The 27,924-nt window shown below is 37.1% G+C and overlaps 1 protein-coding gene across 1 annotated transcript in view; it reads left to right on the top strand.

Moving 5' to 3' along the window:
* Positions 1-3,034: 3,034 nt before the first annotated feature.
* The window catches only part of LOC139737597 (uncharacterized), a 47,269-nt gene continuing 22,379 nt past the window's right edge, over positions 3,035-27,924 (top strand). The window contains exons 1-5 of the mRNA XM_071648277.1: positions 3,035-3,133; positions 7,042-7,267; positions 8,112-8,219; positions 21,945-22,046; positions 23,895-24,022. Of these exons, the coding sequence (XP_071504378.1) occupies positions 3,036-3,133; positions 7,042-7,267; positions 8,112-8,219; positions 21,945-22,046; positions 23,895-24,022 (662 nt within the window). The 5' untranslated portion in view covers position 3,035. The remainder of the gene's footprint in view (positions 3,134-7,041; positions 7,268-8,111; positions 8,220-21,944; positions 22,047-23,894; positions 24,023-27,924) is intronic.

Below are 27,924 nucleotides of genomic sequence, written 5' to 3'. Positions count from 1 at the left end.
ATATTGTGAATCAAATCTATAACATAGGGAATAAAAATCTTGACCCGAGACACTTTATGGTCAAGGGTGGCATATAGGACCCCTGATCCCTGACCTCTCAGTGCTGTCCTTCACTCCTTGAGTAAACGGTCAAGATTGTAATTATGTCCTTTATTTACAATCGATATGGTACACAAAAACATCGGACGAACATGGCATTGACACCTCCAAGATATTTGAGATATATTCCAAAATAGTGGAAACTCCACAACTTTAGACTTATTCTACAATACAGATGATTATCTGAACTCACAATAACATTTGAGCAACTTTAATCAGTCTGAAATTTCTGATAAAAAATGTGAAAGTGGTAAGTCGTTCAAACAGTGTAAGGCAGCAAAGTCGCAGTATCATGGTGTTCAAATATGTAACCATTAAATATTCGATGTTGCGATATATTACAACACGTGCCATTGGTGGATTTTGTATCATTTCTTCAAGGAAAATGAAATCACACACTTTTTTACAAAAAAGGGCAAATCAAAGTCGTGGAATTGCTGTGACATGAGTGATTTATTATTCGTCACAAAAACCCACCTCGAGAACCCCGAACATGGACACTATTTTGATGCACGCACAGAACATTAATAGAAAAGAAAATCAAGAAGGATTTAAGCAGCAGCTGTTCCATGAATAACTTGCGGGATAAGAAGTATCACACGTCAACCACCACTATATTTAACGAGTGTTGGGTAATTTCAGTTGAAAAAAAAAGAGAGCTTAGGATGGGGCTGGCAAAACAATGTCGATGACACACACCTGCACTTATTTTAATCGACTCCCAAACTATCTAGCATCGACACAAGGTTCCTCGGCAACTTAAATTGAACTCATAGGCAATCCTTGAATATTTATACATCCTGCCAATAGTTCCATGAATTAAGTTCAGAAGGGAAGAGGCCAGGGCTTGAGAAGAGGTGAGTAGGATAAAGGATAATTTAGGTCAGTTCATGCAATTAATAATCGTACGAGGAATTCAGCTATTTATCTCGAAAGGCATGTTTCTATATGCACTAAGGGGAATCCAAGCAAATTTGCTCTTCCGCCTAAATCAATCTCTAAACATAAAATCCTTGCAAACGCCAGACCAAAGTACACATGCCAGCAGACAACACTAACACGTGTCTTGCAATTTGAATGTAGCGACATAGGACTCATTCAAACATACTCGTGACCCGACCTAGTGAATACATTTTGTCAACAGTGTGGTCAGTTATCTCCGCATGTTCATGAGTAGAGTTTGCAAACATTACACCCTTCTATCCATTGTTGTCTGCAAAGAAATCTTTATAAAAAAAAGTCTTCGCAAAAACAAACTATAGCCTTGACCATCCAGTTCATGTTGGGTGTCCCGTGAGTGACTGTCAGGGTAGGCCTATTTGTCAAAACTGATTTGGAGCCTTGACTCTGAGTCTTGAATCTTGAGCCTCAGGCGCTGAACATGGTTGTGTCTCATTAATTTCCAAAAGTGTGAGGCCACAAACTCTCAATCGAGAGCAGGGTCCCTGATTCAAATCCGTTGGTGCCAGTAGCTGTTGTACCCTTAAGCAAAGCATTTAACTCTTATACATGTATTGCCAATAGTAAATATTCGTGAAAGGCTGCAAAGCCCTTCGAAGATTGAGGAAAAAGAAAAAGTTCTTTTGAGGGGACTAAAAGTATTTTACTTACAAGTGTGTATTGTTTCCTTACAAGGCGCGTTTCAATACAATACAATTCAAGTTGAAGGGATGGCGCAAACAAGAATTCGAAGAAAAATTTTATAGAAGTCTAGTTAAGATAATACAAAGATTGTCTATATGACAATGAAGATGATGATGTGATAGAAATAATGATGCTTACCACGATTATCCACTAGAATGACGAGGTAAGGTTGAAGAAAAAAAGCTCAAGAAGTTTTTAAAGTATCCATAAATGGTGTTGCCTTTTTCTTTTTGGACAGTTGACAGCAACTGCAAGGCAACTATAGTGCTGCTGGTAGCTAATCAAAATTGATTAATGATGAAAATAGTTCGGTCCAGATACTCCTTATACTAAAAAAAAAATAAAAAATATTGCCATATTGGAAAACGGGGAACAGGTGAATGATTTGGAGAAGAAAATATGTTCCAAGATCTGATGAACGGCAAGTAAGAAAGCTTATTTTCACCTCATAACCAATATCAAACAGTGAGATTGTTAGGCCTCTTAGAAAAAAAAAGAATAACAAAACCTCTTCTGCTCTCGGACGCTTTTCTGGTGGATGATCATCGAAAGTTTGGGTCAACCATTAAGGAGTGAACTCATCGCCTAGTAAAATGATGTCATGTCTACATCTGCGATTCTACCACCTGTTAACACCATCAAAATCACCGAATCACGTCACTGCCATTGTAGCGAGAGCAACACACTGAGAATGCGTAAATACTCAATCATGAGTGATACACGCCATTAAAACCAAAACAACAACAACAACAACTTCGGAATAAGCGTTGCCATGGACTCTGTAAGAACTTTCAGAGCCTAGATAGGAATGACCCAACCTCGTCGATGATGCGCATCATCATCATCCATCACCATTGCCAGAAAATATACAATAACATCATTATTTGGATGTATGATATGCAAACATTCCTATTTACCTGAAATGGATATCCAGTGGCCATGAATTAGATGTAACTATGAGCAAGCAACGGTGTCATCTTTTGTAAAATACTGCCTGAGCAGAAGCACTCAGCATCGTGTGTGAATGTCCCCGATAGGTTGAACTTTGATCTATGTTCAAATTTTATTGTGCGGCGCCGTGGACGCAAAACCAGGCGCGTCATTTGATCCCCGACGCTCTGCTAGTGAATGAGCAACCTTTGAACTTTAGAGGGCGATATAGCTTTTGTGCACAAAGTCGTCTGCTAAAATCGTGGTACGTAGATCTCTAGCTAGCGGTTTGCTGCACACGCACGCTGCGCTAGCGCTGCGTTCAATAACGCCGCTCTGTAACTTACTGTGTTGGTTTTAATATGGCTGCCTGGTTCCCGCGATTAGTCACTGTTATTTGTGGCTTTTTGGCAACACTGACCGGGTATATCGTGGATGGGGACGGAGTTTCTCGGGAAGGGTTTGTATCAGCATGCTTTAATGTGTTTGATGGTACGCCTGTCACACACATTGCCCTATTTTTAGACTCCACTTTGGGTTCCTATGCGGCACCAACTGCGACTCTTCTTCTCTTGTTACCCGATGTTAGCACAATTACTACGGATAAGAAAATGGAGTGTATTTTCGGTCAATATTCAGTCTCTAGTTACACACTAAATAGTAAACGTTTACCTCGCCCTTTACCTAATGTTGACACTCAGATTCTAAACTTTACTTGTATTTGCACTGTAAAACACCACGAGTATAGCAATTTAGTCTGTATTTATGCAGATATAATGTAACACTTTAACGTTACTTTCCCCTCATGTCATGTCATGATGTAACGTTAATAATGGGGCGGTTTAATGACTATGTTAAGGTTAAAGAATCAGAAATGCCCACAGCACAAGACTGAGAGTTTGAATAGAAGACTGGTGAGAAATTATGATCAGGATGGTTGGGTGATGCAAAAAAAATTTTGATGAAAACCCCCAAACTAAAAAGTTAATCAACCATGTTGCCCTTTCACCCCAGCCCTGAGGCCCCCGGCCCTCTGCTTAATGTGGAAAATCTACCCAACGTTAGATTTCAACAGCAGGTTTTAGAACTTGTGAGAGTGTGTGTCGTGTCATGTGTGCAGGTGTGAAGAAAAATATTTGTGATTTATAGACAACCAACAGTTATGAGATTTTATCAATTAATGAATGGAGTGTAGATAATCTGGGAAAAGACTCCCTCATGCCACCCACCCCCACTAATTTTGCTGTAAATTACTGCTCTACAGTGCACTATACGCCGAATATTTTGCGAGGTTTTTATTTTTGCAAATTTCGCGAGTCGGCTGCTATTCGCGAAATTTAAAACACGCGAAATGTTGACGCTGATCCTCATATGAATGTTACGTACGCGTACACATTTCTCCGTTCAGTACAGGACTCCATGATTGCAAATTTAACCACTCGCGAAATCGTTGGGAAGTCTCAATTCGCGAAAATTTAGACTCGCGAAATATATGGCGTATACAGTTCCTGGTACTGAGACTACTCTCACTAATTTACCCTAGTTTACACGCTATTAAAACCAAAACAACAACAACAACAACAACCCTACCCTTGCAGGCCTTGTTAGCTAATATGCATGGGTGCACGCATACATCACATCAACATGTAGACAGTAATTAATCTACACTTCACAAGACTGTTCCAAACGAAATCGTGTGGTCTAGTGTCTAGTCTAGAACGTAGTAATAATAATTGATTAGAACCACAATTCAGCATATTTCCTTTTAATATAGGTCTAACGTTAGTCAGGGTTTGATAAGCCTAGACACTCGTAGCTTCATGAAACACACTGCCTCTTGTCCCAATTAGTGTCTCCACTAATTACGACAAAGTCTGAGCTAGGGATGCTAACTTACCTTGTACAAACACTGCATACATAGAGAAACTGAATGGCAGTGTATAGACAGAGTGGTGACAACCACCACATTAAAGTGCTTATGCAATATATGCATTTGGTAACCATTACCTAAAAACTATGCTTTGGCATTGATTTCAGCTTGTTCTTGGAAGGTACATGTAACCTCTAGCGAACATTTTGAGCCATCAAATAAATGCCGCCATGCGTTGCTCAACATGATCGTGCTCTTATGGATACATACCTGGTAATCTAAATTCCACTTCTAAGGTTAAAATCTATGTCACCCTGTGTGTTTAACCCTTACAAACTTTTCACTCTAAACAAACTAAATTAGCATTATCAACATTTATTGTCAAAAACATTGTGGTTAATGTTGCTCCAGTTGGACAAACTATTAGTCATTCACAGCTTGGTCAATGTTTTATTCATTTTTTATTGTGATGTATGCATTTGTTTGAGAAGTGTGTAAATTTAACTAATGAGTTTCTTGGATCTGTCTGTATATGTCTCCATCCATGTGTCAAGTACATAATGTTGTTAGTGTAGAAGTTTTCAATAGTTTGCATAGAAAAAGCTTTTTGTTGTTGTTTGTGGGGGACTTGAGATATATATACAGGTAAGCCCCCACATCCATTTCTGGCCCTGATAAATGGAGCACGTAGAGGCATTTACTGTGACAAGGACAGTGAGAGGCTGATTTGTTAAGCATGTGGTGTGGGGGACACGAAGGATGCCCACCAAGAATTTGCCTATTATCACTGGTCGTAGGTATTGTCAATTGTCTCTCATATCTGCTTTCAACTTTCAAGGCAAGTCACCTTCCTATCCCTCATTCTATATTGGGGGGGGGGGGGGGGGGGATCAGGTACATGTGACATCTCGTCAAGTTGACATGTGGCAATTCTCGGGTTTGTTGTCACAAAGTGACATTTATGACATAAATGATCTCTTTACTTGAAGGGGCTTGAAGAGGCCCTCAACATTAAAGGGTAGAGGAAAGAAATTTAATGAATAAGTTTCATCCCATTCTAATATTAATAACCTGTTGAAGACTAGTCCTGAGTATACTTGGGCTGTTGTCTAGATGGGAAATGCATTTTGTAGCAAAATCAGCTTGTCTTTAATGGTTATTGAGGGGAAAGTTGGTAGAAAACGTGATGCTAGTGAAAGAACAGTGTTTGGCCAAATTTTAGATGCAATACAAAGAGGGTTGCTAATGAATTTGAGAAGTGTCATATATTATGATTTTTCCAGAAGAAGTTTCCATTTAAGAAGAATTGTTGATTTCATTTTCATTTAGAGAAGTGGTACATTAATTACACTCACAGCTTTGCATGTAATCTTCTGTCCAATTCTTAAGTGATAAGATAGTGATAGAGTTCATTCAAAAAGAAAGCAGGATGTGGACATGAGCTCATAATCATTTACAAAAGTGAATATCATCCTTTGGCACAATTTTTGTGTCACATGCTCAATAAGAAAAGAAACAAAAACAGAACAGAGAAAGCCTGGAGTACTATTTTCAAGCAAGTTTGCTTGTGATATTGGAATGTTTGTATGAAAAAAAAGGTCATTTATGCAATATGTATGGCTCACAAGTATAACTCCCCTATTTAGTATTGATCAAAGTATGTTTTAATTTAGAACTGATTTGATGGGACACTCCCCAAATATGCAACAAAAAAAGAAATAAAATCTTTTGACCACTTGACACAAGTGAAAGTGAATATCAACTTGTTGGTAATTCAGTGTGTATGCACATTTTGTATAAAGATGAGCTACAATTTCTTGTCAGCAATCTGCCAGTGATGATGCCATTCCTGTATCATGACTTGGTCTAAAATAATTGCTCAAACTCATTTGATGCAGAACATTTTGTAAGGAAATCTAGTGTCTGGTGTACTTCTGAACTCTGGGAATATGTGAGGGCATTGGCCCCACAATTCTTACATGAGTTTGCCATCATGCCTTTTAAATAGGCATCCTGAGGCAAGCCCCTATACCAGACCACAAAACATGCTACTCTTTTCACAACTTTCAGTGGTACCCTGGTTAATTTAATGACTGCTCCACTTTTTTTTTCTTTTAAATCATGTGAAGGAGTTTTCTTTGTGATATTCATAATATTGGAACCACACATTCACATTCACACCACACATTATTTTCTCAGTTCTAGTAACTTAGAGCAAGTGAAGTGAACCTCTGCTCAGGATGCACACAGTCATGTAATTAATGTTTTTTATGCATACTGTAGGCAGACATAGTTTGTGTCTGATGCAAATCTATAAAATATGAACTGTTCATGTCTTGTTAAATGAAGCAAGGTACATTATACATGATGCAAAGACATTCAATCAATCGGAATGTATATTATCTCTCCTCTCATCAGATTTTCACCAATCTGACATTTTTTTGCATGCTGGCCTTTAATGAACACAACCTTCTTGTTTATGATTATCTTCTGTGCAGGTGTCATTATGATGTTGATATTATTCAGAGTTACCATGTCGGCAACAGCCCCATCATCAGCTCTCCGCTGGTCGCTGATATTGATGCAAATGGTCACCCTGACGTCGTCATAGCTACATTTGATGGAACAATCAGCATCGTGGAAGGGGGCAACCTGAAACCACATTCTGGATCTCACTGGCCCAACCACTTCACCAATAGCACAATACACGCACGTCCCATACTGGTAGGTTTCAAAGACATGTTTTCCTCAATGCTCTTTTGTTTGCTGTCACCTGACCCTGATCAAGTGTGGAGGCTTGGGGCTGTGGCTGTTGTTCTGTAACAAATGTTGCACTTTGTTTACACCTTCTTGCCATTGTAATGAAAGTTTGTAAAGTTTGTTTGACAATAGCGTGGCAACTGGATGTGAGACAAGTGTTGGATCGTTCATGACCCACCCAAATAAGGGATGATTTGAGTTTGTGAGTCTCCGCATATGACACGAACAGAAAGGGCTATTGCTTGTTTACAGTTCTGTGGATTGATTAGCGTTGCATGAAATCTCATACACAACATTTATACATAAGTTTCTTTCTTCATTTTAATAATATAATGTAATTGGGAGAATTAAGTACTTGTACTTCGTAGTACTCATGAGTGGGTAGCTAAGCTGTGATGGTTTCATGTTAATTTCTCCATGTCTGGTGATTTCATCTGATATATTATGAGAACTACATGCTTTCTTTTATTATTGTGGTACTCAAGCAAAGCATTGCTATCATTTTTTTTTTACATCTTACAGAACCTATGTACGGGTATAGATTGATACATTTGTGAAGCCGATATGTAATGAAAAATAAATGTAATTTTTTTTTTCTATGGATTGACATCAATTTCATGTAAAGTGTGTTTCAAGAAAAGTAAGCTTAAAACACTGCAAAATGTCTTTTATGAGTATTATTCATTGGTAAGATATCCTGGTACTTAGTGGTAGGTTGTTTCCCCCCCCCCCCCCCATGAATGTGCTAATGTTTGGATCCTGTGTGTTGTAATAGTAGCCTTGATAATGCTTATTGTTCTCATTACAGTTTGATGTGGATGGAGATGGGCAGAGAGATATAGTAATATGTACTACAGATGGATCAGTGATGTACATACGCCCTGATGGATCTCTGCTTCACGAGAAAACACTGCAGGTACTTATTACCTTTTAACCCTAAAGGAGCCAGGGGGTGGGGGGGGGGCAGAATCTGCCCCCCTCGACGTTTCGCGCTGTAATTCTGTAACGCGAGAAGACCTTGTCGCGAGGCTTCTTGACTTTCTTTGTTCAAGTCTCGTGCAACTTTTGAGACCAAATTTGCAATGTCCATGCATATTTTTACAAAGCCATGCCCATTTTTGTAACAGCATGTCGCCCCAAAACAGGCACAATTTTGTGTACATTTCCTATGGAAAACAGTGCTCTGTCATGAAAGTCATAAAAACCTGATTATTTTTACAATTGATCACTTTCATTGATTAATTTTATGCTAATTATGGTAGAAAAGTGGTCAGGGACAATTTTCAATAAAAAAACAGAAAAAACAAAAGTTGAAAAACAGAAATACATAAAAAATTCTGAAAACAATAAAATACATCAGAATTGAAATGACTTTTGGAAGTTTTTGTGATGTACAATTGTTGAATATGCCAAAACAGATTTGCAGACCAAAAAGTAGGCTCTCAATGCTTTTAATTAGGCTAAAATATGATCTTGAGCTTAATTTGCATAGTTAATTAATTAAAATTAAAAATTGATTGTTTCAAAAAATATTATGGCACAATCCTGTAGATTATGACTTGCCAAATTTCGTCCTGATTGCACCTCTGATGGCTGAGATCTGGGGGGGGGGGGGGGGGGGAGGGCGGAATCCGCCTCCTCTGATGGCCGAGGTCTTGGGGGGGGGGGGGGGGGGGGACGGAATCCGCCCTCCGGTCTTAGCATAGCCAAAAAAGCCCGGCCTGATTAGGGTTAAAAGTGATACATTATTGGCTTTCCCATAGGAAAAAATTGAATTCATAACCCTTATCAAAACTAATTTGGGGTTATTGATTGTAATAATTATGTGCAGCACCCAATTTCTGGAATAAATTACTTTCACAGATTAGAAATGTAACGTCTTTGAATACTTTCAAAACAAAATTCAAAATGTATTTGTTCAATAAAACATTTGTGTTTTCGAATATCAAGTGCCTCAAGAATTATTGCAGGGCTGTAGAATAGGTCTGTATAGTTTCTACTCTGAGAATTCTGTGTTTTTATTTGTATTATCCATATTGTACATACTGACTTATGCAAGAGACTGAAAATAGAGAGGGTAACACACAGTCTTTGCCCTAAGGACAGTTGACTGCTAATGTGACTGATATTGACAGACACTACCCACAAGGATGTGTCATCACCCTTTTTTCCAGAGTACTTGGTCAGTTGCATGGAAGGACACGTTAAATTGAAATCACATGTGTTTTTACTTGCCTGTTAAGGAGTGTCCTAAACAGGAGAGTTTGCATGTTAGATTGTTGTGCTGACAATGTGCAGTAGTAAAACTGCGTGTTTGATTTGTTAGGAATGTGATTTTGAGTGCTTCACTCATTCAAAACTTTTGTTACCCATTTTTGATTGGCAACAATATCAGTAGCATTGAAAAGGGTGGAATTACTACATTCTATGGTATGCATACAATGCACATATACATGGTGCTCTTCATCATGTGAATGCTCCCTATAGCTTGCTATCCACATGCGCACAAATGTGGTTGCTATCAACAAATTCCTCAGTATATTCTGTGTGCATATTATTAAGATTGCATGTATCATGTGATTGTGTGTGTCTAGATCCCACCAGTTCAGTTCTAATTGAATAGCAAAAGTGGCACACAGCCAAGCGGACCCATGACAACCTATGGGTGTATTCAGCACTGGTCTGTGACACAGTTTTATGATATATTTTCTAGGATATTTATACATCCGTTGATATTTCTACAACATTGTCTTCATTACAAGGTTGTGCCATGATGTATCTGGTGAATTGCTCTCATGATCAGGCACTTTCAATGTGCTACACGTCAAGTGTATCCGCATTGCCAGCAAATTTTAACCTGTTGAGGACGGACTGATTTTGCTACAACACGCATTTCCCATAGACACTTGCCCTGGTATACTTGAGACTCGTCCTCAACGGGTTAGGAGAGGAAGCAAAAGTTTTTGCACGTGAAGAAAAGGATTGTTCACAGTACGGTTTTTGATGAATTATGATTAAACAAAAAATAAACAAACTACCCCTGGGTGCGCACATGTTAATTTCATAGCATGCATGTCTTTTAAGGAGTCCCCATGCCTTCTTACACCTTAGAAAACATAGTTGAAGAGACAGGAAAGAGTAAAATTTGGGATGTAAATATTTGTTAAAGGCATAATTTACCATTTGCAGATGAAACAAAAACCCAGCTTTAGTGCTTCAAAATAGTTCTAAAATGTGAGTTAGGGATAGAAACAACCAATGTAAAAATGTTAATCAGTATAATCAATGTCAAGTATTAAATATACAAAATGTGAACAATAGTAATAATAAAAATGTTTCCAGACTAAACCGTCTACATTTATGGTTTAATGAGAAGAATAGTGATATCTCCTTATATTTTAGGCTTTATTGCAAAAATTTTATATGGTAGGATGTTTTGTGATACAACTGACCTACACATTTATATGCATCAAATGTGTATCTCAAACATTTTTTTTTTTGAATCACTGCTCCCAATGGTAAACAGTACCTTTAACTCTTGAGCTTGCCAAAGTCACAATTTTGCACTATATACATTGTACATATCCCATACAGCAGCAGTTTGTCTAGCATTCAAAGACTCAATACAGTCGAGTAAGGGAACCTAAGATACATAAGCAAAACAATTGAATTTGAAAAAACAAAACAAAAACAAAAATGATATAATATTTTGAATTCTCACTCCTGAAATTGTGGAAAGTTTGGGATTAAACTTTGACAAATATAAGACCAACTGTATCATCTTTCAAACTTAGATTATAAGAATTTTTAGATGACATCCAGTAGCACTCCTGTCTTTTATGCCTAAGCTTTACTTTTTATACTATGCTTAACTTCTGTGCATGTCAATGTAAGTCAAGGGAGCCCTACCTGTCTTTGTTTTCTTTTATCTTCGTTTTCTTTTGCTTTGTTTTTTTTTTCTTGGAAGGGGTATCAAATCTTAGTTCTCTCTTTTAGATATCCATGAAAGTTAGACATCATGAGATATTTGTAGTGTTTTAAATCCACTTTGAATGAGAAAGTCACATTTTTTGCATGTTGAATTTACTCACCCCGTCCCCAGTGAGTTTGCCCTGTTGGAGAGGAAAACATACACCATTACCTCAGTGAGTGTTCTGAACACATTTCATTAGCGGACTTCCCATGGATTTATATTTCACTTAGGTAGCTTCCTGTTAAAAAAGATCCAGACCAGGACATTCTGCTGAGAGAAAAATGTGGTTTAAGCTTTGCATGCCGAGCATATTTCAGTGTTGTATCAAATAGTTTATGTTTACAATTTCTCTTTACCATTTAAAAATTTTAATGAGTGATTTTTGCATTAAACTGCAAATTCAGAAATTCTGATGCTTTGCTCAGAAGTGAGTTTTGAAACAGTCACCTTTTCCTTTCAGGTTTATTGTGAAATGAATGTTTTGTGAATGATGAGGGAAGATAAAAAAGGGGACAAGAACACAATATTATGTGTTAACAACAAGTATGTTTTGAATCACTAATTTCATATTAGATTTAGGGTTTAAAATGATTAAAAATGCATTTGCTATAAAGCTTGAAATTATAGAATAAAATAGGATGCCAGGTACACATATGGTATTCCTACTTGGGTGTTACATTATCCCGTGCCATGATAAGTATGTGTTACATTGACTGATATTTGTCAGATTGATATTATCAGATAGTATCAGACCATGTTTGAAGATGCAATTCAGTGTCATTTCTTTCTTGATTCACGACATGAAATTATCTGTAGTACCATACTGGTGTTGAGCAATAGAACAATCACTCAATTCATTTTACAAAGCATAACTTGATCTATCCTTAAAGGGGATGGCTAGTAACTGATCAGTGGGAATCAATGGGAATGCTGGGGGATGATTGTTCCAATCCTTGTGGGATTCATTTAAGAGTACATTATCACATATCTATTGTTCTGTGAAAATTATTTGCTTCAAAATGGTCTCATATTAAAGTAATGTGCAGTTTAATGTTTCCATGTTAGCATGCCTGTACAGTGACGGGGCGATCGTTAACAGCCCGTTAACGATCGCCCCGTCACCATCCCCTTTAAGTATCCCAGGCTGGGATATTTGAATGTGACAGAAGGAGGTACATGTATGTGTACAAATATGGTGGAATGCCTTGAATCAAGACCAAGGGCCAGTGTTGTTCAACGTCTTCACTTTAACCATTTTACAAAGGTTGGAAAGGAAAGTGAAGTTTAATAGCTCAGAGGTCCTCATGTAAGTAGTTGTTTGTAGTTTTATTTCATGTCATGACCATGCACATTCAGCTTTATTAAGATTTATGAAAGCATCCACAGATAGAATGGAAAAAAAAAACACATAGTGAAAGTGATTTTAAAAGTAAACCAGGTAACTACAAACCTCTTGCTTACTGAATTATGACTGTATTCTGAGACACTTGAACCATTAAGTCCCAGATACTCAATTGTGTGATTTGGTCATGTACCTTTTGATATAGTCAGTATTTAACAAGGAAGGGAAAAACATTTCTCTTTCATTCAAGCTATGTACTATTAATTTACAATTGGTTGTTTTGGTTGCAGAATTATGAAAATCCTCTAAATCACTATATTCATAAGTGATTCTTAAAATGGCAACACAATTTAGAGTATTACAGTTCCTGCTTCTCCCTTAAATGAACATAATGTAAATTTATTTGAAATGGCTGAGATACCCCAAAACAAAGACCCCGTTTACAGAGCGGGGCTGGGCCGAGCCGCGGCCAAGCCGCAGCCCAGCCCAGCCTCAATTGCGGGGCCGAGCCCCACTGTCTGTTTACACTGCCGGGCTCGGCCGCGCTTTTAATTCAAACCTTTCAATATTCGTAGTGGCGCTCTGCTTGTAAACAAACGCAATTTGGTATAGTCTGGTTTTCAGACCCTTTGCCAACTGGATTCCGTGGCGACGAAGTCGCCGTTCGGGCAAAGGCCTTTGCCGAAGGAAAAATCCTTTGCAGGACAAAACCACCTTAAACTATACTAGCTTTCGACGTTGAGGGGGTTAATATCCTGAATAGCGAAATAGTACGGGCAGAGGGTTTGGAAGCCAGACTTAAATTGGCTGCGCATTTGGCCTTTTGCGCGTTTACACTGAAGCGGGGCTGGGCCGAGCCTCGCACTGTAAACGGGGTCCTAGATAACTTTCTAGAAGGTGTGACCCACCTTTTATTAAGACCACTTTGTTTTACATACAACGTGTACTTTGTTTTTGGATATATCTCAGCTATTTCAAAACTGATTGTAGATATCAAATAAACTTTGAATTCCTCTTAGAATTGTATTGGTCTTTAATATTTTATAGGTGGTTTCTAATTATCTTACAGAGAGTTAAAATCTGAATCCCCCATCTCAACCAAAACTATGACATCCCTTTAATGAATTTCACAATTTCCATCTAATCTTTCTCCAATACCAGATATCCAGTGTAATTCAGAGTTGCCAATTTAGTGATTATAAGATGATTATTTCTGAAGCAAAATTTATCCTGAGGACCTAATAGCATTAAGTAAGATGACAAGTGAGGTACCCATGAGAGTATTAATCATGAACTGTGAAGTAGCCTGGCTCCAAAAGGCTGCTGAGAGAGTTTCACTTATAGTCATTTGTTTTGATTCCCAGAACATATTTAGAAGTGCAAAGAGAACTAGTGGCTTACAATGTATCTTCAGTAGGCAGTCAATTTCTCTGTCATATAATATTATTATTTCCCCCGTCACCATAAAGATGTTTCTAGTTTTACTTTTCTGAGGAAAGGTCTGTACCTACCTCTACAATATACCAGCTTATGAAAGAAATCTAAATTTGTTTGTTTGTTTGTTTGTTTGTTTGTTTTTTGCTCTTGTGAAACACTGAAAATGAATAGCAAAAATTATATGAAAAGATAGATGGTTTCTGGGACTTTGTGGGGTTCAAAGCAGCATGAAATGTATCACACTACAGACTGTACACTCACTTTTGATAGAAAATTGGCAGTCCCACCAATACTATTATCCTGTGCATGAGAGTGGGGTCATACTTATTTTCTCTTTAAAGGTTTCCCGTGGTTGTCCGTTTGGATCCAGGTACCACCATTAGCAGTGATTAAGCTGAATTGTTTATGCACCCAGTAATGAGATCAGTTTCACTTATAATGCAGTAACACGTTCGTTTACTTCCTGCTTCAAAGAAAGAAATTATGGAAAGGTTAACACTTTTGTCAAGGCAGTGAAATCCTGGAGGAAAGTGTTCTAGCCATGTATGGATTAAAATATAAGTTCATACTCCTACAAAAATCTTCTGAAATTTCTTTGTGCAATGACCAAGTTACATTTGTGATTGTTGCCAATATTTTTTTCCAGCGTGAAAGTGGATATTCTAATGCTAGAGCAAGCATAATATTCATGAAGTGCTATCTAGTCATCGAAACTCTAAAATTATAACACAGAATGCAGTAGGGTTTTCATTGTAATAATTCTTAGTCTCATTAAGTATGATAATTATTTGCTGAGAGCTACAATTCATTACTAGTACATAATCTAGCAGATGTCTGATATTATACAAAGAGATGCCAACTGTACTTGTTTTGTAGTGTTTTGTGCTGGTTTCCATTCCCCCTCCCCCCCCCCCCCCAAAAAAAAAAATATATATATATATATATATATACTCCTAGATGGGTCATTTGGAAGACATTTCCATTTGTTTTATATGCAAATTTTAAAATACATGTTCAATGGCAATTTACGCAATGGAGACACGAAAATTGTCTCCTTAATGACCAGTTGTCTCCCTAATGAAGACACTTCCCCCCAATATGTCTCCCTAAGGTGCCAACTAGGGATATATATATATATATATATATATATGAAATAAAATAAAATCAAATCACAGATTTCAAGAAAAACATTGTTTTTCCCAAATTGTATTACTACACATGCCTATTGCAGGAACTGCTGCAGGAATGCTGTTTTTCCACCCAATATATGCTTTTCAGCCCTCAGAATACTGCAGTGCCATGTACAAAATTGACAACCCTGTTTACAGTGAGACTTTGAAGAGGTGATCAGTTTGCTCATGAACACAAAGTGATTGTGATGAAAGTGATGGTGATGGCAATGATGATGATGATGAATATTATCATCATCAGTTAATAAAATATCAGATTTGTGGAGATAATGGTTTCAAACCTGTTTGTGCAATCATAATAGTGCAGCATCATTTATGACATGTTATACTACATAGCATAGACAGGCTGTGCTTTGGAACTGCATGTAACAAGCTACAAGTTGCTGTACATACAGTTGGCTTGCTTTCTGTATGTTGCTGCAAATGCTATGTATGAGAAAGCATAGCTTATGCATTGTCATAACACAGTTACTCTATATTATGTTATCAATTTGTGTCAGCTTTCTTGCCTGTATATCAAATTAATGCCTGTAAGATTTAAGTATGAAAGGGAGGTATAGCCCTGAAGGAGAAGGGCTCAGATAGCCGATTAGATAAACATTATAGCCATGCTATAGTAAAACTCACATGACACTTTTAGTGTTGCAGGCCTTGTCTATGGAATGACTTCATGCCTATGAACAGTTCATGGAGAAGTACATGTAACACAGGTGTATGGCATGTGAGAGTGATGAGGCATCCTTAGTCAAATATGTAAACCTGTGCTTGGACACCCCCAAGGACTTGATGGTTTGTAACCGATCATCTCTCCTTTCACACAAAAGGTCCCTACACACAGGAGTGTATTAAAGGATGTATGCTTATCTCTGCTAATTGCCCCTTAAACCATGGTAATACAGTCATACATATTATATGTGTGTATGCATGAATTTAAAAAAGAAGAAGAGAAAATTGATCCAAGTGTATTGATAAAATCAATGGCTGTGATTGCATTATGTTATTGAAGATTTTATACATAAATCGAGCTTAAAACAATCATACCAATATCATATACATAAACAGAAATAACAATTTCCCTACCCCCCCAAAAAAAAAAATTAATAAAGGTAGAAGAAAATAAAACCCACTGGCAGCATCAAAATAAAATGTACATGTAGGCCAGTGTTTTGTTTGATGTAACCTATAAGTTTCACCCTTTATCCAGACTGATAAGACATTGTAGTTCAGGCTATTCAAACAAAAATAATGTAATAATTATAGAATTGAATGTGAAATTGTGCACGTAATGAGACTGAAACCCAGCACTCTGAAAGATTATACACCAAAGGAAAGCTTTCGTGGCACAATTCAATACAGTAAAATGTTTTGCATATGATCGGTCACAATTGTGATGGACAAATCGTAAATCAAATGTAAAGAGGTTGGGTGTCAGTATGACACCTAATGTGATATTTGATGGGCATCTCTAAATGACTTTTGATCTTGTGACTATCACCTAGATATACTTTTCTAATATTTATCGTACATGCTCTAGATGTCTCTACTTTCTATACTAAGCCAAGATTTGAGTTTTCTTTATGACTCTACTTAAAGGGAAATTATCCCAAACAAAGATATTAGGATTCAGTGAATCCAGAAATATTAGAATAGGTCAGTGAAACTCACAAAAAAAGGATCTTTTTGTTCAAAGTGAATTGCACACAAAGCCTTGACTTGTTCTGACCTGTTTCATGTAATATAATATAGTGCCTTCTGCCTGCTTTAAGGATGCAAGTCAAGTGCTCTCTCATTCTACTAGAGAAATAGAAATATGTGGATTCTCTTTGATATTCTTGTAGTAACCTTCCACTACTGACATCAGGGACTGTCTTAACCCGTTGAGGATGAGTCCTAGTATACTCGGGCAAACATCTGTGGAAGATGGGTGTTGTAGCAAAATTAGCCTGTCTTCAACAGGCTAACCTTCATATCCAATGATGACGGCACATGGATTTAAGCAAAACTTCACATAAAGATTCATTACTTTTGAATGGCCCATTCTGTTTTCCTCAAACTTCAGTGAGCAAATTCATATCACTAGTATTTTTGCATTTTCTGAATGCACATGAATATTTCGGGTAAAATTCCCAGATAAAATGAGAGTGAGGAAAGCACACTTCCATTGTAGTGGAAATTCATTTCAAACACGAATTCATGAAAAGACTCAGAATGTTGTTTTTGTGTGTGTTAATGACTCAGAATCTGTATAGATGCCCGCAATATCACAGTCAAATGACCCAAGATGGTAATTGTGAAAACCAGAATAGAACACCATCAAGGTGACTTTAATGAGCTTTTTTTTTTAACCTTGAATAAAGACTAGTACATTTCTCCCAGACTTTTCAGATCTTTTGCTTTGTATCAGTTTTCAATATTAAAAGAGAACCCCCCCCCTTTTTGTAAATTCTTTGTTTAAAAAAAACTGAACTTGCTTTGAAAACCTGCCTTGATGTGATGTGTTGCATGCTTGATGTTCTGCACACCTTCAGCTATACATCTTCCTTTTTTTTCAACTGCTAATTTTGTGTTGGTAAACCGACATGCATTGCTTTCCTGATTCATACAACTATGTTTAGTGTTTTCCGATCCTCTGTGCTTTATATATAGCAATGTTAAAGTGAGTGATCACACACCAAGCAAGCCTGTCACTGTGGCAGTGTTTTTATGGTCTGGAGTAGAAATCATATCTACGTAGCAGTACTCGTTGCACTCACTTCCAGACTCAGGGTTTATTTCTTTAAAGGACAAGTTCACCTTCATTATCATAAGGATTGAGAGAATGTAGCAATATTAGTAGAACACATCATTGAAAGTTTGAGGAAAATCGCACAATCCGTTCAAAAGTTATGAATTTTTGAAGTTTTTGTGCAGTCACCGCTGGATGAGAAGACTACTGCAGGGTATGATGTCACATGCGTACAACAATATAAGGAAAATATAAAGAGAATTTCACAAAATTTCATCTTTTGAAAAAAGTACACATTCCCTTGACTTGTTACTGACATATGTTATGGGTAATATTATTCCCATTGCCTTTAGAAAGAGGCAAGTCAAGTGCTCTTTTATTATGCAAAAAAAGTGAAAATATTTCGGATTTTCTTTACATTTTCTTTATACTGTTGTACTCAAATGACATCACGAGCCTTAGTAGTCTCCTCATCCAGCGGTTCCAACACACAAGTTTTAAAAATTCATAACTTTTGCATCGATTGTCCAATTTTCCTCAAACTTTCACTGATGTGTTCTACTAATATTGCTGCATTCTCTTAATCCTTATGTTAATGAAGGTGAACTTGTCCTTTAAAGGGATATCGCAAAGAGCATTTGGTCAGAAATGGAGATGAGATAACAACTTACAAACAGTCTTTGATGTGCTTCACTGAACTATTACCTTGGCATTTGTCATCCACTTTGCTATTGATGGTACAGTATGTCATCTCTTTAAAGTGAAAATCATATTAATACAGATCCTTCACAATGTGCATGATATGATGCGTATAAGGTGCAGTGTATCATACCATTTGTAAGCATGTTTGAAACATTATGATTAGTCAATTCAGGGCTGCATGTTACAACTAACTTGTGAATTTGATGTAAACTATACTTAATGCATCAAATGTAGACCAGTACTATATATTACTTGACATAAAGATGTGGTGATTGATGAATGTTTTTGTTGTTGTCTTTCATGTTTATGTTATAAATTCTGCTCATTATTGTTACAAAATCTAAGTGAAAGCTGAAAATCCAAATTTTCATAAGGCAGTGAGGTCAACTCAATTCAATTTGCTATGATTCCAATCAATCCAATTCAGTTTAATTTCATTTCATGCAATGTATTACAAAGATATGGCTTAGGTCACTTCATGAGTATGAACAGTGAGCAGTATGCATACAAATCCCCCTGGGAATACACGGCAACCAGCTCATGAGAGCTGTGGGGACGGGCGCGTGATGATTCACGGGCCAGCCAGTGAGGATCGTCTGAGCCCCACTCCCACATGAACAGACGTCATTTGGAAATACCTCTCTCATCGGTGTTTTCTTCTTGAGATCACATGATACATATCTACAAAACTCATCTTGGCTCTTCTCCACTGCCAGATTTTTAGACTTCGCTTTTTTTTTTCTTTGAACTGTGATTTATAGAAATGCAAGAAATGTGACAAGTGAGTCAATTAGTGCTAGAGTAGATTTCATAATTCATTTGATTGTTTACAAGGACTTTTTATTCTCTTTTCTTTCTTGAAAGTGCATGAGAATTTATTGTGGCAAGAATTTTCGTGAGCGGATGAGAAAGTGAAAGCATGACATGACTTCTGGTGACTACATAATATTTTTTAATACAAAAAAAAAAATTGTTCCAGAGCATATGTGACCCTGCACCACAAAACCAACAAAAAGTCGCCAGACATGGATTTTTTTACCTAAGGGCAGATTTTGAAAGAGCAGACTCTAAGCTTTTAAATGATGTATAATTCAATTCAAATTCTCCTTACCTATATGAATATTGGAAAGACAGCACACACTCTGGAAAAATTTGAACTGAGAAAAGAGGCTCTGAAGTACAGGGCCTATTCTATTCTATAGAAGCTGTGCTACCTGTGCCATGAATGGGACAAAAAACATGATGTAATCCACTGCAGCAACAACAATGAAGGGATTATCAAATTAAGCTGAAATTGAGCATGCTCTAGTAGCACATTCCATCCATGTAAATGTCAACTTTCAAAGCAGTATCATTATCCTTTCAAAAGTTATTAGAGTTGAAAGTGAAGAGTGTGCAAAGGATTTTCAAGAAATGAAAAGGGGCCTCTAAAAAAACTAATCACACTACTCTACCAAAAATGGGGTTGTAGAAAAACTGCTGAAAACCCACTTTCCAATTCAATTTATGATCCCAAACTCAAGAGTAAAGTAGAAGAAGAATATAGCTCTTTCAGAAAATATGGAAAGCTTAAAATTGACCCAGTTGACCCATTTCACCTTTCTTGAGTCCTTATATAAAATCAAGGGGTGTGACTTTTTGTTTGTTTTGTGATGCATGGTCACATATTATTATTTTTTTTTTAGAGAAAAAAAGCATATCAGCCCCATCTTCCCAACCAAACAAATTATATACTGGCATGAATAGCTTATTGTTGTGTTACACATTTTCAACAGCTTTTAGCTATCAAGTGAATGATTAGTATAAGATAGCATTTCCTTTTAAGTTAAGCTATGATGTTCAATGAAAGGTACTATCAAGTAAACCTACAACTTTATGCCGAGATACACCATCAGTGATATTAGATGTACCCATTCTCCTCGAGTACAGAGGTGCAGTCAACAGTAATTAAATAGTGACTTAACGTTTTATGACAACACTTTCAAGTAAACGTAGTGAGATCATGACACTTTTGAAAGTAAATGTAGTGAGATCATGACTTGTGCACATATAGCAAGTTATCTGCTGAAAAGATGATATTTTGTGTGTGTATGTTTTACAAGGAAAGATTTACCACATCCTTTTTTATTTATCAGTACATTGAAGATAAACAGAATATATCACTATTTAGACCATTGTTTCTGTTAATTATTACTTTTTTTTGTAATCTCTGTTTTTGTTTTTTGCTTTTGTGCTTTTTACTGGTCCCAATCAATCAGCCTGTTACAGCATTCAGTTTGAAGTAATATGTTTCCTCACTTTCATGAAGTGTGTCATGTACTGTAGCAAGAAAGAGGTATGAAAAGCATGGTAGAATGACTTACGCTATATATCATTCATGAAGACAACTCCCTATGAAACAAATTACTGGTAATGAAACCATGGAGGTCAGGCATTCAGTGATTCATCAAATTTCATTGGATGGAAGGAGTCTCTGCCCCTCCCTCTGCTCCTGATGTACGAAGTCAAAAAGTTATTTCTAAATTTTGTTTCATGGCTCTGCCCCGTGGCCACAAATTTGTGGCTCTCAGAGTCTGAGTAGTGAGAGCTAGTGCTTACTCAAAGCAGATCACTGCAGTGCTTAATCTGTCTGAAGGCCTTTAAAAATCCAATGCAAGTCTACTGTACCCGTTGATAGTACATTGATTATGAACCCATAAGATTGGTGTGGGACTCGCATGTAATATTGGAAGGCTTGCAATGGATTTAGAACTTAAGAGAACTGGAACCTGATATTCTATTAACACTAAGTTCAGTGACCCTTGGCTTCTTTCCAATGAATTCTAAGGACCTGAGAATGTGGAGAGTAGGTTGTAGCTTCTGTGTGGGAATGCTGCTGTCCGTATAGAAACATTCAATGACTGTGATATCAGCTTCTTGTGTCAATCTCCCCAAATTGATACTTTCCTGTATTCTGTAATAATCCTATTACTGCATCATGTAATATGTACAAAGTGAAAAATCAAATCAGTATAATATGCTTTTATGCATAAATGTTTCATTTGAACATACAATTTGTTTAACAAAGCAGCAATAAGAGGCAAAAGTTCAAAATGCTTGAAAGTAATAAAATACAATAATTCAGTTGCACATAGGCTTTTGATGATGATGCAATGAATTATGCATATGGGAATGCAATTATCACCCTGTATACTCATAAGATGTTTGTTTGATTTTTGTCACCGAGGATTCATTTCTAAATAAAGTTACATTTTTTCTTTTAAACTATACAGATTCCTCCCATGTATGTTGCAAGACAGTGGTTTCAAGATGGCAGATCACTCGATGAGGGAGTTTCAGATTTTGTCAAAACTACCGGAAATTTCAACACAAAGGTAAGAGTATTCATAAGCAAAATGCTGTGATAAAAATACTTTCTAATCTTAACTTATAAAGATTAGCTTGTTTTCACCCCTCCCCCCCCCCCCCCCCCCCCCCCCAGTATGAAGTATGTGAAATAGAAGACATGAGTTCGTAAGGTCTGGTGTTATTTTGGTCCAAAGCATTCTGTGTAGCAGAATCTACTCGCCCTTCTCTGTTTCCCTGTAGGTAGCCTCTGTCATTTGATACGGCAAATTAGAGGATTATTGGAGGTGATCTCGTTTTTGAAGAAGTCCAGGCTTCTAAACTTTTGCCAACTCACTTGGCAGGGCCCTCGGTGTGCCGTCTGTTACTCAACGAGAGAGGGGGAATTTAAGAGGAACTTTCAACAATCGGCAAGGAAGTGGCACTGAGGCCCCACTGCAGTGAGGAGCTGACCTCGTATGTGCTCGAGAAGTTTGAGCTAATCGGAGAGTTTCCTTCATGTGAAGAACTGCTTGCTGTTTTTTTGTGCTACAGTTATATCTATCACAAAATGTCAAGCTCGCCCGGTTCTTTCATTGGTGCCAGGCTGCTTGGGAATTTGGATTACGCTTTCCTCCAGCGAGACTTAGCATGTTAATGTTTGGAGGAATTAACCTAGATGTGAATGTCTCAACGCAGAGCCATGTTACTTGTGCAACTGTTTAAAGGGAAATGTACCCGACATAGCGATTCACATTTTTTATGAGTGCAGTCCAATGGAAGCAACATGGCAGTTAATGATGTTTTTTTTTTTAAAATGCAGCAAAATTTAACAAAGTAAGACCATTTCCAAGACCTTTTACTCAAGTATCATAACATTGTTTTAGTGTTTTCACATTCTTTTTTTTTTCTTTCTTCATATCTGTCTGATTTTGCTCAAAGTTTTCCTGGTAAAGTGCTTTGATATTCCCAATTTGGTTCAAGCAAGTTAACATCTGTAACTTTGAAAAGGAAAGTTGCACTTAGTATCACCAGTAATTGAAGTGCTATAGCTTGGGAATTGTGATAGTCGTAGACAATATCTTTTATGTAGTTTCAGAGTTGTTACATACATTCCCACTTCTTTCACTATCAAGTCTTTTAGAAAGGAATTGATAAAAATAGAATGCTATTCATATCACACTGTTGTAGGGCTATGAACTTGCCTCTATGATATGCAGTCACACCTGATATTAGCTGCACTGACTAATTCATTAGAAATATCAAAAGTGAAAACAGACCAATTCACCGAGTTGAAAGAAAAACAGTGTGACCTCATCAAAATCTTAATCAAAGGGCTGTTTTTTGTGAAACACACACACACACACACACACACACACACACGCACACAAATGGGGGTTGAAGTTCCACAGGTCTTCAGAGAATCCAGTTTGTGAAAAGACAAACTGCTTTTACTTAAGTTTTATACAACTCAATTAGCTTTTCATGTAAAGACTATGTAAAACTAGTTTTGTCATCACTAAACTCTAAAACATGATAGTGTGCATTGTAGGTACTAATAACAAACTACCATAGCCAGTACACTACTTAGCTCCTATGCAGTGCACTTTGGCAAAGCTTATGTCTATATGTAGGCATAGAGAGACCAGACAGCAAGAGCTAAAGCAATATGTAGTCTTACCTCTTCTTCTTCCGCCTTGAAAATATGGTGCTGAAAATATATTCCCGTTTGGTTCTCCTGAACATGATTGCAGAGGAGTAGCCCCCACGCTGGCTCGATATCAACAAGTCTCTCAGAGATACGAAACCACAAGTGCTCTTTAGTTTTTGTTGTGATTGAATTTATCGTCTCTCTCTCCCTAACTCTCTCTGCCTGCGGACTCTATCTGACTGCGCAGACCAGTGAATTTATCGCCTGTGACGCTCACATCCTGGCCACGCCAACTCTAGCAGACCTCAACAGAGATGGCAGAAAGGAGGAACTTGCACTTCCTGTGTCGTATTATGATGAGCTTGACTCACTGAGGTAATATATAGAGCTTGCACAACTTTTTACTTGTGAGTTTCTAGCAATCACACTATATTCACTTAATGTGGCTTTTGTTTTTTGAATGAATTTTTATATCCAGTCATATAACTGCAAGGATCTCAGAATACAAGGTACAATTTCAAATGGTATGTAAATTTAAGATTTATTTGTTTTGCAGGACTGTTTCAGCATGATGATAATCTTCTATTTTAAGTGAAAATGAGTTAACAAACCAAAGCCAGAGGTTTTTGTTTTTTTTTCAAAAATAAAAGATAAAGAAAATATCCTCAAGTGAATCTCACACAAGCAGTGGCACTTTGCACAGACATTTTCTGATGGAAACAAACAATTTTAACAGAATATCACAAACAATCCACTTCTAGGCCAGCAGATCCTTGAAAAAAAAAATCGTCCCAATTTCTTTGATCCTGGTAATCACACTTTCTATTGATGATGTAACATTGCTTTGCATGCATAAGATTTTGCAGCCTAATATTACCATAAATATCCTCAGATTATAACTTCAGAAATTTCCAAGGTAGGTTGAATTCCTGATCTGATGCTATACTTCCCAATCCAATTACCAGGGAAGTCAAAAGCTCTCCCTGGGACACTAAACAGGTGAAGTTGGACTTAAGGTCAAGTGTTATCCAGTGCAGGCATAGCTAAGTGGGTAATCTTACTCTCAGTCTCAGCATTAAAGGGAAAGTCAACCCCTTAAATCAGTTTGTTGATTAAAACCAGAAATATGAGAGGAACAGGGAACTGATAGTTAAACCAAATTATATTAAAAGATTATAAAGATAATGATGGTTTTGAAGGTGTGACCAATCAAATAATTTGATAACTCTGTGATATACCACATTTGCTTTCCTTCCATTTTCCTGTACATAAAATTCTATTAAATCTTTTTCCCCCCTCTCTCTTTGCTGCTATCGATGACAGAATATATGATTTTTGTTGTTGTTGTTTTTTGTTGCATGAAGGGGTTGTATCAATGTTTTCTATAGTGATTGTATTTACAGGGCATGTACAATTAGAAATTTACTTGATGGGAAAATGAAAACTTCTTATTGTATAGTACAGAGCAAATGGAGGGGGGGGGGGGGTGAACTCGTGCGTGACGTCACAGAACTGCCAGTTGTGTTTGATGGATCACAACTTAAAAATGTCATTACTTATCTTTGTTTTCATCAGAAATTGCTCAAACTTTCACTCTCCTGTTTGCAATTTTTTTCTGCTTCTATTCACACAAATCAGTTTTCATGGTGGACTTTCCCTTTAATATATTGCCACCTGCACTCTGTCCAATTTTACCCAGTGCCTTCAAGATACTGTAAATCCCCTTAGATTTAATACATGACTCAACATGATTATTTGAGGAGTGGTTTAATAAATGCATCACTTTTGAGAGAGACTCTTCCTCTGCTGTTATGTTCTGTCCATTCTCAGATTTTGCATTTTTAGATTGGTCTTATAACTTACAGCTGCCATCAACATTGTATATAGTATACAAATTGACCATGCACTTACAAGGATAAGCACATCAAGACCTGAAGTTCTGGCCATTAGAGTGCTGGATGTTACAATATGATAGTACTCCAGTGGGCTTTATTGTCGCTTAGTTAGTTCAGTCAGAGAGGGGATGCTTTAAAAATGCTGATCAACCATAATTCTGGTCTTTAACTCAGGGTTAATAAAGATAATCAGTTTACTGCCTAAGACATTAAAGAATAAGAAAAAAACTTAATGAAAAGAACTAGCATCCTAGATTAAGCAATAATTAGCATGGTCATGTTGATTTGTATACATACTTAGGTTATGTGCTACTCTACTGCACGATGACTTGCTCTAGATAGATGATTTCGCTGTAATTTTTCAAAATAGGTTGACAAATTTTAATACCTCTGTGAGCTTTCTTATCATAGACCTTTGTTAGCTGCATTTGATGTATCATACTGTAAAAGTGGAAATTTTCACAGTGAGGAAATTTTTGTGCTTTTCATGCGACCAGAAACTAGCATGAAAATAAAAGCATGCATGCACTGCATGCATGCTTCGGCACACATATCTGCTTGCTGTATGTTTCACTAATATCTTGACTCTGTGGAACTAAATAATCGGCAAATTTGTCTTACCCTGCCAAGCGTGAAAAAGCACTCACACGAAAATATCCACTTTTACAGAAGCCTGGTTATGGTTACAACATAAAGAAGGTGGGCAAAGCAGAAGTTGAAATACCGGTACTGCGCATACTTACTATCTGTGAGCTCTGAGAGAGTTATTCCACCAAATCAAGTCAAGTTTTGTGCACGTGTCTCCTCACCCTACTTATGTCTTCGTTGACTTGAGCAATAAACACATCTCTACTTTGTATGAGAGTCCAAGAAAGAACCGGCAATCTTCATACGGAAGTAGAGAGTCCGTGGCGGCAGCACTCTCAGCTTAGTTTCCAAGCCTCACGAAAGCATTTAAGCATGCCTCATCCCAGGCTTGCCAAGAAGTTGCTGAAACCAGACACTTGGCAGCGTAGAGTTCATCCACCTGCAGAGATGGCTGAAAAGGATGTACTCTGTAACCTCCACTGTCCAGCCAGCAGTAATTCTTCTCTCACGTGTGCAGTCATTGACAATTGAATGGAGTACGTTCACACTGTTGAGCAAGGTGTATGTCTCATTTGCTGGTCTTCAATTGAATTTCATTCAATCCAATTTATTTCCATCAAACAGAAAGTGATACATAATATGAAGTATACATTTTTGTCAATTCATATTGTTAAACAATTTGAAAAAAAAAAATACAAGTCAAGAAAAATAATACAAAACATATGTACAGATTAATTATATAATGGGAAAGCAATACACACTCTGCAATAGAAACAAAAAAAAATGCAAGTGGAAAAGAGTGAAAGTTCTTCTCAAAGGGACAGTTTTATACAAATTCTCCAGTCAGACTGAAGAAGACTTACATGTTACAGGTATTGCTTATGGCAGCATTTCATCTAAGTGACTTCAAAACACAGTTTATAAAAATTACATGGAAATAAGGCAAACAATGCTCCAGTGGTTGACTCTACATTAATATAGTAGTCTACTCCAAAGACAGCATCACAGTAATATTGGACTCACTCCGATCACAGAATTCAGACAAGCCAGGAAGGAATACTTACTGTAAAACATGATGTATTCATGGCATGAAATTTTCGCGAATTGGAGCCGACGGCCTTTTTCGTGGTATGAAATTTTCGCAAATGTCACTGGCGTTCAATGCGTATAGTGTAGACAAGAACTTTCACGTGCATTTTCATTTCGCGGATCTTGGTGCTCGTGAAATTAAAATGCACGCGAACATCCCTCGTTTTACAGTATGTTTGCGTTGTTTAGCAAAACTGTCCAATAAAGAATAAAATGTTATATTGACCCAGAGCCGCAGACCTGCTGATTTTTGTAGAACCTACACGTATCCAGAGCTCATCCTGGCAGAAAAGATTTAGATAGACAGACAGACTAATGACTCACCTTGTAGTTAGGTTGTTAAAGATTATCATGTCACTAAGTGATTATTACTGTACTGACAGATCTGTAACTGTTGCAGAATTACTCTCAGGAAATTGTTTTAAAGAGTGGGCAATATTTGTGTTGATGTATTGAGGCTTTAAAAGGATTTTGAAATTCCTGTTCATGTATCACACTGCAGCCGTCATGAGGGCGTTGGCTTGGGTATGGTTTTAACAAACTCTCTCTCCACTCTGACTCCATTTTACAATTGTCTATGACATGATTTTTACTTTTCTAATTGGAGGTCTCTACCATTTAAATGAACAGAGATTGGGTGGCCATTATTTGACAAAGATAGAAGCAAACTGATGTATCATGGGCAGAAGATTATAGGAAATATGC

The sequence above is a fragment of the Diadema antillarum genome, unplaced genomic scaffold (genome assembly GCF_040938485.1).
Source record: "Diadema antillarum isolate AM-2024a unplaced genomic scaffold, OU_Dant_1.0 seq00000696_RagTag, whole genome shotgun sequence".
In the NCBI taxonomy this organism is placed as follows: domain Eukaryota; kingdom Metazoa; phylum Echinodermata; class Echinoidea; order Diadematoida; family Diadematidae; genus Diadema; species Diadema antillarum.
Note: the sequence above shows the minus strand (reverse complement) of the source record. Positions and strands in the feature narration are given on the sequence as shown.